The 15,178-nt window shown below is 41.9% G+C and overlaps 1 protein-coding gene across 3 annotated transcripts in view; it reads left to right on the top strand.

Annotated features, from left to right (window-relative positions):
- The window catches only part of LOC135558014 (12S rRNA N4-methylcytidine methyltransferase-like), a 62,666-nt gene that overhangs the window by 30,065 nt on the left and 17,423 nt on the right, over nt 1-15,178 (top strand). For all 3 annotated transcript variants that reach the window (XM_064991793.1, XM_064991801.1, XM_064991784.1), the window contains exons 3-4: nt 9,088-9,224; nt 15,121-15,178. The exon at nt 15,121-15,178 is cut by the window's right edge and continues 134 nt beyond it. In XM_064991793.1, coding sequence (XP_064847865.1) covers nt 9,088-9,224; nt 15,121-15,178 — 195 coding nt within the window. The remainder of the gene's footprint in view (nt 1-9,087; nt 9,225-15,120) is intronic.

Raw genomic sequence — 15,178 nt, forward strand, 5'->3', positions numbered from 1 at the left:
GGGAGGGAGGGAGGGAGAGAGAGAGAGAGAGAGAGAGAGAGAGAGAAAATTCTTAAATTCACACCGGATAAGACAGGAGAAATACCCCAGCCTAGCCCCCAGACACACAAACTACTGCAGCATAAATGCTGGAGGCTGAGACAGGAGGGGTCGGGAGACACTGTGGCCCCCGTCCAACGATATCCCCGGACTGGGCCAAACAGGCAGGATATAACCCCACCGACTTTGCCAAAGCACAGCCCCCACACCACTAGAGGGATATCTTCAACCACCAACTTACCATCCTGAGACAAGGTTGAGTATAGCCCACAGAGATATCCGCCACGGCACAACCCAAAGGGGGCCGCCAACCCGGAAAGGAAGATCACGTCAGTGACTCAATCCACTCAAGTGATGCACCCCTCCTAGGGATGGCAATGAAGAGCACCAGTAAGCCAGTGACTCAGCCCCAGTAATCGGGTTAGAGGCAGAGAATCCCAGTGGAGAGAGGGGAACTGGCCAGGCAGGGACATCAAGGGCGGTTCGTTACTCCAGTGCCTTTCCGTTCCCCTTCACACTCCTGGGCCAGACTACACTCAATCATAGGACCTACTGAAGAGATGAGTCTTCAATAAGACTTAAATGTTGAGACCGTGTCTGCGCCTCTCACATGGATAGGCAGACCATTCCATAAAAATGGAGCTCTATAGGAGAAAGCCCTGCCTCCAGCTGTTTGCTTAGAAATTCTAGGGACATTAAGGAGGCCTGTGTCTTGTGACCGTTGTTGTGGAAATTTCCTGTATTACCAAATCATGAGAGAGCAAACCACACACAAGACAGAGTTATCATAAAGTCAATTTTTAATTATATGAGCTTCACCATAGCTCTGTGACTCTCAGATCAATTCGGTGTCTATAAATGTATTCTCTGAGAGTGCTTACAAAACAGTCCTTAGTATCATTTATTACCAAGACACACCAATCAAAACTCACATGACGAATAACAGATCTTAGGAAATAACCTTTTACCAGAAAAAGGAGTATCCCATAATTTATAGAATTAGCTATAAATTATCGTTCAGTTTGGTCTCCTAAACGAAAGCTCTTATCTTGTTCTTGGTACCACTTAGAACCGAAAACATTACCTCATCCAATGGCATATATCAAATACACCCCCTCCTGGACAAGCTTACAGAGAGATGTGACTGGCACACAGACATTGTGGAGCCACCTAACTGGTTCCCCATTAATCTTGATACTCCCCGTCCCGGATCTGGGATCGTGAATAAAGCCTCAGGCTCATTAGCATAACGCAACGTTAACGATTTCTGTTTCAATTTCCATTTCAAAATTATCGCTTGCACAGTGCTCCTTGGGATGTTTAAAGCTTGGGAAATTGTTTTGTATCCAAATCCGTCTTTAAACTTCTTCACAACAGTATCTCGGACCTGCCTGGTGTGTTCCTTGTTCTTCATGATGCTCTCTGCGCTTTTCACAGACCTCTGAGACTATCACAGTGCAGGTGCATTTATACGGAGACTTGATTACACACCGGTGGATTGTATTTATCATCATTAGTCATTTAGGTCAACATTGGATCATTCAGAGATCCTCACTGAACTTCTGGAGAGAGTTTGCTGCACTGAAAGTAAAGGGGCTGAATAATTTTGCACGCCCAATTTTTCAGTTTTTGATTTGTTAAAAAAGTTTGAAATATCCAATAAATGTCGTTCCACTTCATGATTGTGTTCCACTTGTTGTTGATTCTTCACAAAAAAATACAGTTTTATATCTTTATGTTTGAAGCCTGAAATGTGGCAAAAGGTCGCAAAGTTCAAGGGGGCCGAATACTTTCGCAAGGCACTGTATGTACAGTTGAAGTCAGAAGTTTACATACACTTAGGTTGGAGTCATTAAAACTAGTTTTTCAACCACTCCATACATTTCTTGTTAACAAAGTATAGTTTTGGAAAGTCGGTTAGGACACATACTTTGTGCATGACACAAGTAATTTGTCCAACAATTGTTCACAGACAGATTATTTAACTGTATCACAATTCCAGTGGGTCAGAAGTCTATATACACCAAGTTGATTGTGCATTTAAACAATAAATTCCAGAAAATTATGTCATGACTTTAGAAGCTTTAGAAGCTAATTGACATAATTTGAGTCAATTGGAGGTGTACCTGTGGATGTATTTCAAGGCCTACCTTCAAACTCAGTGCCTCTCTGCTTGACGTCGTGGGAAATTCAAAAGAAATCAGCCAAAAATTGTAGACCTCCACAAGTCTGGTTCATCCTTGGCAGCAATTTCCAAACGCCTGAAGGTACCACGTTCATCTTTACAAACAACAGTACGCAAGTATAAACACCATGGGACCATGCAGCTGACATACCGCTCAGGAAGGAAACATGTTCTGTCTCCTAGAGAAGAGCGTACTTTGGTGCGAAAAGCACAAATCAATCCCAGAACAACAGCAAAGGACCATGTGAAGAAGATTGAGGAAACAGGTACAAAAGTATGTATATCCACAGTAAAACGAGTCCGATATCGACATAACCAGAAAGGCCGCTCAGCAAGGAAGAAGCCACAGCTCCAAAACCACCATAAAACAGCCAGACTTTGGTTTGCAACTGCACATGGGGACAAAGACCATACTTCTTGGAGAAATGTCCTCTGGTCTGATGAAACAAAAATAGAACTGTTTGGTCATTGTTATGTTTGGAGGAAAAAGGGGGAGGCTTACAAGTTGAAGAACACCATCCCAAACATGAAGCACGGGGGTGGCATCATCATGTTGTGGGGGTTCTTTGCTGAAGGAGAGACTGGTGCACTTCACAAAATAGATGCTATCATGAGGATGGAAAATTATGTGTATATATTGAAGCAACACCTCAAGACATAAGTCAGGAACTTAAAGCTTGATCGCAAATGGGTCTTCCAAATGGACCATGACCCCAAGCATACTTCCAAAGTTGTGGCAAAATGGCTTAACTCTTGAAACTCCCCATCCCGGATCCGGGATTGTGAATAAAGCCTCAGGCTCATTAGCATAACGCAACGTTAACGATTTCTGAAAATCGCAAATAAAATGAAAATAATGCGCCTGCTCTCAAGCTTAGCCTTTTCTTAACAACACTGTCATCTCAGATTTTCAAAATATGCTTTTGAACCATAGCAATTCACTAATTTGTGTAAGAGTATGCAAAGCTAGCTTAGCATTTTGAGTAGCAACATTTTCACAAAAACCAGATAACCAAATAAATAAAATAATTTACCTTTGAAGAGCTTCGGATGTTTTCAATGAGGAGACTCTCAGTTACATAGCAAATGTTCAGTTTTTCCTGAAAGAATCTTTGTGTAGGAGAAATCGCTCTGTTTTGTACATCACATTTGGCTACCGAAACGAACCGAAAATTCAGTCACCTACAACATCAAACTTTTTCCGAATTAACTCCATAATATCGACCGAAACATGGCAAACGTTGTTTGGAATCAATCCTCAAGGTGTTTTTTCACATATCTCTTCATTGATATGCAGTTTGTGGAAGCCTGCTTCCCCCTCAGAATTGCATGGAAAAATACCAGCAGCTGAAAAAGACACACCAATTTCGACGGAGGACACCGGGCGGACACCTGGAAAATGTAGTCTCTTATGGTCAATCTTCCAATGATATGCCTACAAATACGTCACAATGCTGCAGACACCTTGGGGAAATGACAGAAAGGGCAGGCTCATTCCTCTCACATTCACAGCCATATAAGGAGACAATGGAAAACGGAGCCTCAAAAATCCTGCTGGTTTCCTGGATGCCGTTTCATCTTGGTTTTGCCTGTAGCTCCCGTTCTAGGGCACGCACAGAGAATATCTTTGCAGTTCTGGAAACGTCAGAGTGTTTTCTTTCCAATTATATGCATAGTCGAGCATCTTTTTGTGACAAAATATCTTGTTTAAAACGGGAACGTTTTTCATCCAAAAATGAAATAGCGCCCCCAGAGTTTCAAGAGGTTAATCACACCATCCCTTCACATGGTTTAGGAATAGTTTACAGACACATTCACAGATAAGACTAACCCGACCTCACCCCTCTCTGGGCCCCAAGTAGCTTTTCCCACATAAGCATGCTTATAAATATTAAGAAAACATCTTATTTATAAATGTTACCTAAAGAATTCTGATTCTGCCACGACACCGTAGCATACGTGTAGGTATGTACGGCAGGACCAAATCAGAAAGATAGGTAGAAGCAAGCCCATGTAATGCTTTGTAGGTTAGCAGTAAAACCTTGAAATCAGCTCTTGCCTTGACCGGAAGCCTGTGTAGAGGCTAGCGCTGGAGTAATATGATCAAATTTTTTGGTTCTTGTCAAGATTTTAGCAGCCGTGTTTAGCACTAACTGAAGTTTATTTAGTGCTTTAGCCAGAAAGTAGAGCATTGCAGTAGCCTAACCTAACAGTGGCAAAAGAATGTATGCATTTGCTTTGTCCGAGTTTAAAAGTAGAACATTTGCCGCCATCCACTTCCTTATGTCTGAAACACAGCCTTCCAGGGAGAGCAATTTTGGGGCTTCACCATGTTTCATCGAAATGTACAGCTGTGTGTCATCCGCATAGCAGTGAAAGTTTACATTGTGTTTCCGAATGACATCATTCGGTAAAATGTATAGTGAAAATAGTGGTCCTAAAACGGAGCCTTGAGGAACACCGACATTTACAGTTGATTTGTCCGAGGACCAACCATTCACAAACATATCTTTCCGACAGAGAAGATCTAAACCAGGCCAGAACTTGTCTGTGTCGACCAATTTGGGTTTCCAATCTCTCCAAAAGAATGTTGTGATCGATGGTATCAAAAGCAGCACTAAGGTCTAGGAGCACGAGGACAGATGCAGAGCCTCGGTCTGACGCCATTATGATGGGGTCTAAAACTAGACTGAAACGTTTTGTATACATTGTTTGTCTTCAGGAAGGCAGTGAGTTGCTGCGCAACAGCTTTTTCTAAAAATGTTGAGAGTAATGTGAGACTTGATATAGGCCAATAGTTTTTTATATTTTCTGGGTCAAGGTTTGGCTTTTTCAAGATAGGCTTTATTACTGCCACTTTTAGTGAGTTTGGTACACACCCGGTGGCTAGAGAGCCGTTTATTATGTTCAACATAGGAGGGCCAAGCACAGTAAGCAGCTCTCTCAGTAGTTTAGTTGGAATAGGGTCCAGTATGCAGCTTGAAGGTTTAGAGGCCATGATTATTTCCATTAATGTGTCGAGATAAAATACTAAAAAACGTGATTGTCTCCCTTGATCCTAGGTCCTGGTGGAGTTGTGCAGACTCAGGACAACTGAGCTTTAGAGGAATACGCAGATTTAAAGAGGAGTCCGAAATGTATATTTATATTATATTTTCCTCAAAGAATTTCATGAATTTATCACTGCTTAAGTGAAAGCCATCCTTTCTTGGGGAATGCTGATTTTTAGTTAGCTTTGCGACAGTATACATTTTTTGGGTGGATTGTTATTTTCCTAAATTAAGTTGGAAAAATAGGATGATCGAGCAGCAGTGAGGGCTCTTCAATACTGCACGGTACGTCTTTCCAAGCTAGTCGGAAGACTTCCAGTTTGGTGTACCGCCATTTCTGTTTCTATTTTCTGGAAGCTTGCTTTAGTGCTCGGGTAATTTTCTGTATACCAGGGAGTTAGTTTCTTATGACAAATGTTTTTTGTTTTTAGAGTTCCTCAGTTAGGTGGTTAACTGAGTTTTGTACTCTGACGTCCTTGGGTAAGTGGAGGGAGTCTGGAAGGGCATCTATGATTCTTTGGGTTGTCCAAGAATTTACAACACAACTTTTGATGATCCTTGGTTGGGGGTCTGAGCAGATTATTTGTTGCGATTGCAAATGTAATAAAATGGTGGTCCGATAGTCCAGGATTATGAGGGATAACATTAAGATCCACAACATTTATTCCACGGGACAAAACTAGGTCCAGAGTATGACTGTGGCAGTGAGTAGGTCCGGAGACATGTTGAACAAAACCCACTGAGTCGATGATGGCTCTGAAAGCCTTTTGGAGTGGGTCCATGTGAATATTAAAGTCACCAAAAATTAGAATATTATCTGCCATGACTACAAGGTCCTATAGGAATTCAGGGAACTCAGTGAGATATGCTGTATATGGCCCATGAGGCCTGTAAACCGTAGCTATAAAAAGTGATTGAGTAGGCTGCATAGATTTCATGACTATAAGCTCAAAAGATTAAACTTTTTTTGTAAATTGAAATGTGCTATTGTAAATGTTAGCAACACCTCTGCGGGATGCGCGGGGGATATGGTCACTAGTGTAACCAGGAGGGGAGGCCTCATTTAGCACAGTGAATTCATCAGGCTTAAGCCATGTTTCAGTCAGGCCAATCACATCCAGATTATGATCAGTGATTAGTTCATTCACTAGAACTGCATTGGAAGTGAGGGATCTAACATTAAGGAGCCCTATTTTGAGATGTATCACAATCTCTTTCAATAATGGCAGGAATGGAGGAGGTCTTTATTCCAGTGAGATTGCGCCATGTTTAGTTTTGCCCAACCTTGGTCGAGGCACCGACACGGTCTCAATGGGGATAGCTGAGCTCACTACACTGACTGTGCTAGTGGCAGACTCCACTAAGCTGGCAGGCTGGCTAACAGCCTGCTGCCTGGCCTGCACCCTGCATCTCATTGTGGAGCTAGGGGAGTTAGAGCCCTGTCTATGTTCGTAGATAAGATGAGAGCACCCCTCCTGCTAGGATGGAGTGCGTCACTCCTCAACAGGCCAAGATTCAATCTTGCAACCTTACAGTTAACTAGTCCAATGCGCTAACCACCTGCCTCTCATTGCACTCCACGTGGAGCCTACCTGTTACGCGAATGCAGTACAAGCCAAGTTAAGTTGCTATCTAGCATTAAACTTATCTTTATAAAAAACAATCAATCAATCATAATCACGAGTTAACTACACATGGTTGATGGTATTACTAGTTTATCTAGTGTGTCCTGCGTTGCATATAATTGATGCAACGCAGGGGGATGATTTAACAAAAGCGCATTTGCGAAAAAAGCACAATCGTTGCACGGCTGTACCTAACCATAAACACCCATGCCTTTCTTAAAATCAATACACAGAAGTATATATTTTTAAACATGCATGTTTAGCTAAAAGAAATACAGGATAGCAGGCAATATTAACCAGGTGAAATTGTGTCACTTCCTTGCGTTCATTGCACGCAGAGTCAGAGTATATGCAACAGTTTGGGCCGCCTAGCTCGTTGCGAACTAATTTGCCAGAATATTACGTAATTATGACATAACATTGAAGGTTTGTGCAATGTAACAGGAATATTTAGACTTATGGATGCCATCTGTTAGATAAAATGCGGAACGTTTCCGTATTTCACTGAAATAATAAACGTTTTGTTTTCGAGATGATAGTTTCCGGATTCGACCATATTAATGACCAAAAGCTCGTATTTCTGTGTGTTATTATGTTATAATTAAGTCTATGATTTGATAGAGCAGTCTGACTGAGCGATGGTAGGCACCAGCAGGCTCGTAAGCATTCATTCAAATGGCACTTTCGTGCATTTTGCCAGCAGCTCGTCACTGTGCTTCAAGCATTGAGCTGTTTATTACTTTAAGCCTATCAACTGGCTGGTGTAACCGATGTGAAATGGCTAGCTAGTTAGCGGGGTGTGCACTAATAGCGTTTCAAATGTCACTCGCTCTGAGACTTGGAGTGGTTGTTCCCCTTGCTCTGCATGGGCCGCGGATTTTGTGGAGCGATGGGTAACGATGCTTCGAGGGTGGCTGTTGTCGAGCCCAGGTAGGGGCGAGGAGAGGGATGGAAGCTATACTGTTACACTGGCAATACTAAAGTGCCTATAAGAACATCAAATAGTCAAGGGTATATGAAATACAAATGGTATAGAGCGAAATAGTCCTATAAATACTATATTAACTACAACCTAAATCCTCTTACCTGGGAATATTGAAGTCTCATGTTAAAAAGAACCACCAACTTTCATATGTTCTCATGTTCTGAGCAAGGAACTTAAACGTTAGCTTTTTTACATGGCACATATTGCACTATTACTTTCTTCTCCAACACTTTGTTTTTCCATTATTTAAACCAAATTGAACATGTTTCATGATTTATTTGAGCCTAAATTGATTTTTATTGATGTATTATATTAAGTGTTCATTCAGTATTGTTGTAATTGTCATTATTACAAATACATCAAATACTAATACTTTAGCCAGCACCATCTTCAGATTAGCCTTAACGTCGGTAGCCCTGCCCCCTGGTAAACAGTCTATGATCGCTGGATGATTCATTTGAAGTCTGATACTGTGGGTAATGGAGTCGCCAATGACTAGGGTTTTCAATTTGTCAGAGCTAATGGTGAGAGGCTTCGGCGTCTCAGACCCCGTAACGGGAGGAGTAGAGACCCGAGAAGGCTCGTGATAAAGTATGTGCAGGGGCTGAGCTTATAACTCCAGAAAGAGATTGGCAGTCAAACTAATTGTACATTTTTCACAAGGTGCTATTGGGGGTAAGTCTTTTTATTTTTCAGTGGCATTTTTATTTATCAGGACACATATTGTGTGATGTGTGGGTGCAGCTTAGATCGTCCAGGGAATTTGGGGCTGGGGTGTAGCTTGGACGGCAGGCTGAGTTGACAAAGATCTTTCAAGAGGGGCAAGGATGACTAAACAATTTACTTTTTGATGCGAATGGAGAAAGCTGTTGTGTGTTTTGTGACAACTAAAAAACTCAAACAGTACGGTTGGTTAAAAGGTTCTTCAAATGTTCACAACTATGTTTAAGTGCATGATAGCAATTAATACAATGGCAATAATATATAATATAATTGCAATTATATGATTGGACATTTAATGATTATTTAGTCTTTCATAGTGTAATAGTGCATTAGGAATTGAGGTATGTTAACTAATCATTATCTGAGCAATCACCTTAGAAATTAAGACCATGTATAGGCTAATTGATAGAGGGTTGTCATTGTAAGGCCTTTGAAAGCACTGTCCTTGGACATCAGACTACCTATTGTCTGTGTCCATAGGTTGTTCTGGACATGACTTTTGGAGGTGGAGGTCACACCAAAGCCATCCTGAGGGCATCTCCTGAGGTGACAGTCGTGGCCCTAGACCGAGACCCCACAGCATTCAGCTTAGCTCAACAGCTGGCCAAGGAATACAGGTGATTGCCTTTTTTATAATAATTACAGTGGTATATATAATATTGGTATACATTGTACTTAAGTCACATATTTCACAGATTTGCAAGTCAAAATACATTTGTTTTCAAATGTAATCTGCATGTAGAAATGTCAATGAACATCAAGGGCATCCTTTGGGATTTTGGCAACGAGGCCCTTTCTTCTTCCCCAGAGTCAGATGAACTTATGGATATTTTTATGTCTCTGCGTGCAGTATGAAGGAAGTTGCTAACTAGTTACAAATTGTGCTAACGTTAGACACAAATAAATAAAAATGGTATACACGACTTGATCTGACTGGGAAAGTAGATAAAGGGTCTCATTGCCAAAATCCCAAAGGATCCATTTAACACATCTTAATATGCAGTAACATAAAAGTCATTGTAAATTGTGTAGGATACCTACAATGCAATTCATTTCACTGTACCTGCTTACATTATGATTAATATATACATGCTTTAGAGGCAGTTATTTGAAGTGAGACTACAAAACAGAATAGACACTAATGAAGTCTGATTCACAATATCTCTACTGCCGAATGTGATTGGTATGTGCTTGCATTGTTAATGCTGTTATGTGGGTTATTTTCCCTCAAAGTTATACAGTCAACAATTTATGGATCATAGTTTAGATTGAAGGTTAGCTAGATCATGATACAGCCTTTTGCATCCCAGCTCCCAACCCTCTCCACCTCCCTGCCAACCTTCAAACCCTGAAAGATAATGAATCACCTAGTAACTGCTGCTAAAGCCCCTCGTTTCACAAACCATCCACATCCATTGTGTCAGGGAGACTTAAACCCAGTCCCCCCACGCTTAGCTGGTGGGCCTGGCGTCTCATTTGTCAGAATAGAGGCCCATGGCCCCAGTGTGAGGGAGATGCTGCCTCCCACTGAGGTTCCGTCAGTGGTGAGTGGGAGGTAAAGAGAGAGGAGAGCCCAGCAAACTTTGAAGAGAGAGGAGGGAGACACCGGGCCACTGTGTTTAATAATGAGGGAGAGAGTGTGTGCGAGAGCAAGCAAGAGTGCATGAGGGAGGATGAAAATTAGATGTTCCTAAGACCATGGCGTGGGTAGGAATCCTTTTACGTAGATTCCAGGGAAACCTCTCAGGGGGGGGGGGAAATGTCTGCTACACCAACGTGCCTATGAGAGGGGGATGTGACGGGAGAGAGAATCAGAGTACGCCATTCTGTCAGCAGCAATATACCCCAGCTATAAACCCATCCACACCCACTCACGATTTGAGAGAAGCCAGAGAAATCTAGCAATTAGCTAATATTATTGGAAGCCTGTATAAAAGACCCTTGCAGCCCACGTAATGCCTCCACACAACAGGGCTGGAGAGCATTCTCTTCTCTCTCTCGTATTTCTATCCTCACTGATTTCACTTCTCTTTTGTCTTACAAAAAGTACAGCCTTGATGCAAACTATTGAAGAGCGATGTGAATCTGCACTTATTTAATTGCTTAGATTAGTGCCCAGAGGAAGAGTTCGATTTTCTAGCGTAGTAGACGCCCTGACAACTTTCACATTGGTTGCAGTGGTCTGAGGGGTATCCTACGAAGGAAGCTGGATCGACTCAGGGTTTTCTAAAGCTAACCAGCTTCAATTAGCTTCAGATTCCAACTCAGGCTTCATCTGTATTACTACGGTATGAAGCCTGCAGCAAACTCTATCAGGCTTGGAACTGTGCGTACATGTCACACATGGCTAGTCGAACGCTGAACTCTTCATTGAAACAATGCTGAAACATCAAGCAATGGGCAAATCAGTTGCACATTTTCATTTGTGCCAAAATCAAAATGAAAGAAGGCCTGAGACGATACCAGAATCGCAATATTTTTTCCCTTGCCAAAAATGGAAACGCGAAGCAGATCAAAGTCTTTGGTCCTTTATAAACCTGCTGTATGTGAAATAGTGTGTGCTTGAGCTTGAAAAATCAATACATGTAACTCTGAATGACATCATGTTGTTTGTTTCCAAAGTTAGGGCGGTTTTCCTAAAGAAGGTAAATCCGCTTTGTGTTTTGTTTCCTTGCCACGACACTGAGTATTGATACTGTTATTGTCCAGGCCCTAATGTTGAGACTTAATTCTCTATTCTGAATGTGACAATATTGTGGAGATTCTACGCACTAGTCTATTACCAGCGATATCTTTCTTATTGCTATTACTTACGTACAGGGGGCTTTATGTGTGTGCAACTTTTAGGTGGAAAATTGACAAAAGCCACATCTGGGGGAAAAAAAGAGAAAGTAAATTACTAGTGATTGGTGTCTACATGTCATTGATTTGCATGGGGTGATTAGCATTTAGTAAGTAACCTGATATATCATGTTTACTTTAGACACCATTCCACTCTCCTAGGGTGAAATCTAGTGAACAGGCCTACCAGGGAGAAGAAAGGGGAGACGACATTAGTTGTGGCACTCTACTGAGAATCTACGTAGCTCTAACTCTTTAGTCTTCGGCTTACATCTTAAACACTTCATGCTAAATTTGTTTATTTTTAAGTTTAGTTTAAACTTCTAGAGTTGAGGTTGCTTAAGTTCACATTCCAAACCAAACACAAGCATCTTTCGCCGGTGGTACTTTGTGTGTTCTTTTTTCATGTCCTGTAGATATTTTCATCACTGCTCCCCTGCTGAAAGCAATCAATCAGCATCTTGTCTTAGGCCTTAGTGACGCAGGTAGAGGAGCTGAGCAGGTCAGCACTGGGGAATATTTCAGACTTGATTTGTGGAGAAGCAGCGCGTCACGTTGGACACACACACACACGCTTAGCACTCAACGGTGAGGACTCCTGGCACTTTTACCTCAAGATGGGGCGTTGGGAGGGGAATGGCATCTGCGGATGTGTGTTTTCAAGTGCTGCTGAAAATAGGGAATTTTTGTGTAATGTGTTCAGGTTACAGTCATGAAAATGGAAAACAAAGGACACAATCTTTACACAGTACATCCGTACTGTACATCTGTGTCATCCGTCAGAGGAAGTGCTTAAAAGATTAAACAAACCAACAGAGGAATAGTATTTTTAATAATTTTTTAATTGTACCTTTATTTAACTAGGCAAGTCAGTAAAGAACAAATTCTTATTTACAATAACATAATATGTGTAGGCAAACCCTTATCTGCTCTACTTCAAACCCAGATAACCAGGTGACAGACACTCATATGAAGAAGACTGCAGCAGCTCAAAGCTCTGTTCCTATATTAAGGTCCTGCTCCAGGGCACCAATACTACCACCAATACTTACTTCCAGGATGGGCCTACAGTACACAGATAGGGGAAGGGATTTCTTTATAACATTTGTGGACAACTGGGGACATTTTCTGGGGCAAGTAGCAAAAATAGATGCAAGCTGAGCACTTGTGGAGAACCTTGACAGAAATTGGAACAGGGTGTTGATTAAGAAAGACAGAAGTTTTGCCGTTTAATGGCCAATCTTCACACATCCTGAAGATCCTAATGGAACTTAAATGGAAGCAGTTCCCAAAACACCTTTTAATGTGATATGTGACATGGAAGTTGTAGTGACTACAGACAGTCAGAGCCTCAGTGTTAACATCTCATCTGACGAATGGCGCTCTTTGCAGGACAGTAACCCCAGTCACCACCCTGGGGCATTGGGGCCTACCTTGTCCAGAGGGAAGAGTGTCCCTACTGGCCATAGTTTGACACATGCACGTGAAGGAGAGTGGTTGTAACAATAACCAGTTCATCATTATTTTTTTAAACAAGGTTGCCCAGCAGGGCAGGGCATCGTCCAGCATTACTTAAGGTCATTCAATCCACCATATGCCCCAATGTGGCCTTCTCTTCAATCATTTAACATGTTGTAGGTGGGCCAGGGGAGATGGCATTTAAAACAACAACAACCTTTTATTCAGTTATAAGTTAAGAATGATGTCAATGTTGTGGGTTGCACAATTACATATAGATCAGTTCTCTAAAGCAATTATAAGCCTATACTTGGACCACACACACACACACTTCTGAAACGGGGCATGTTTAATAATATAACACCTTACATAAGGCATTTATATATCCAACCATGTGTCTAAGCCACATAAAGAAGTTAATCAATAAAAAACGTTATAACTGTTTTGCATATTCTTAAATCCTCCTGTGACTCACAGAAACAGAGCATCGGAGCCTCCTCAGCGTGTTGGGGAGTTCAACCGGCATAGCTGAGGGTGTGTAGAAAAAAATAACCAGGATCTTAAATATAGTAACTGAAAATGGTTACTAATGATAAGGAAATTGCCCACTTGGTCAGTGTCTCATCTCTTGCAATTATCAATTAATAAAGCCCATAGATTAAAATCCCTTACTAAGAAAGCTCTATCATAATCTTTTGTAGTTCAACACGTTTTAGCCATAACTACTATAAGAACAGTTTGTTAGGGTCTTTGTCTCTTCATTACTTAATCCACCTCCTCTCCTTGCCTGCCTGCCTTATTGCTGATTTGTGGAGGAGGCTAGAAGAGTTGACACGACACCATCTGTACCAAACCAAGTTTATGATTAAACCTTACATTTAATTTCATCCAGGTAGTTGACTTGTTTAAATGCATCATATCTCCACACACTGTGTTGTTTGCCATGGTAACCAAGTTTAATTGAATTAGGGGGATTACAAAGGTTTGTACATTTGAGATTTTATGTCCATGAAACAATGTATGGATAATATGATATCCCTTCAGTTTTCCTACACTTTATTACATGTTATACTCAATGTAACTTTTGTACTTCATGTTATACTCAATGTAACTTCAGTCTCTGAAGGGAGTGAAATGCATCAAGAGTTCTGATTGATAAAAACGGTCTTAAACCAATGAGCTGCAGAAGCCATAAATTCTCAGCATATTGACATAAGGTCTTACTGTATACTGCGTTGGTACACAGTAGGCATGGTTGCTCTGTCTGGGGGCACTGCTCTGTTGAGATGGGACCGGGAGGGGGTGGACGGGTCTGTGAAGCACGTGGGTGTGGAGAATGCCTTGCTATAGATTTTACAGCATATTAATGACTGCAGCGAAGAATGGAAAACTTCTAGAGCATGATAAGGAAAAGCCCTGGCCTGACAGCGCGGGCGAGATGATGCACTCAACCTTTGGTCTCTCAAGCGTCAGTGGGTGTATAAACACAAGTACCCCAAGGGCTGCTTGGTAACGCCCCTTGCTAAGCCGTTAGTGGGAGAGACCTTATCGAGATGGCCACTGATATTATATCTTTATTGTCGCAATGGGGGTCTTTTATTTTATTTCAACAAGACTATTGAGAGGAGACTAGTGGATGTTAGATGCGGAGGGATCGCAATTGTCTGAGGTGCTGAGATGTGGAAGACGTTATATGTCAGGTTGGTGTGGTGTCGTAAGACCTTGCCTCTGTCTCTCCCTTTCTGTCTGCCAGTGTTGGGTGACCCCTCAGGCTGATTTATGGCTGCCCCTCTAGCTCACACTAGCCATCATCTCTGCTGACTATCTGAAAAGGTCACATGAAAAATGCATGACCGTGATTGGAAGATCCCACTACCTGTGTGTGTGGCAGGAGTCTGTGTCTTGTACAGGGCTGTGTGTTGTACAGGAAGGATTTGCATGGGGATGAGGTCCAGAGGAGACAGGTGTTGAACAGCAAGGAAAGGGTGACTTTGTCTGTCTACCACTTTTGCTTTAAAGGTTTTTATAGTGCTTTTTATTTGTCTCATTAGCATTCATATCAAACAGGAAGAGTCAACAGGAGTTTTTGTACAAATTCTTGTACAGTATGACCTGTGTTGAATGTGTTTACATAATCTGTACCCATTTCTCCATGTCTCTTTCCTGACATTTAATTATCTGATGAAAGGTTCCCCCCCTCCCTCCCTCCCCCAGTGGCCGGGTGCACCCGTTACTGGGGCGTTTCAGTGAGCTGGGAGCCCTGCTGTCGAGA

This window comes from Oncorhynchus masou, chromosome 2 (genome assembly GCF_036934945.1).
Source record: "Oncorhynchus masou masou isolate Uvic2021 chromosome 2, UVic_Omas_1.1, whole genome shotgun sequence".
Lineage (NCBI taxonomy): Eukaryota > Metazoa > Chordata > Actinopteri > Salmoniformes > Salmonidae > Oncorhynchus > Oncorhynchus masou.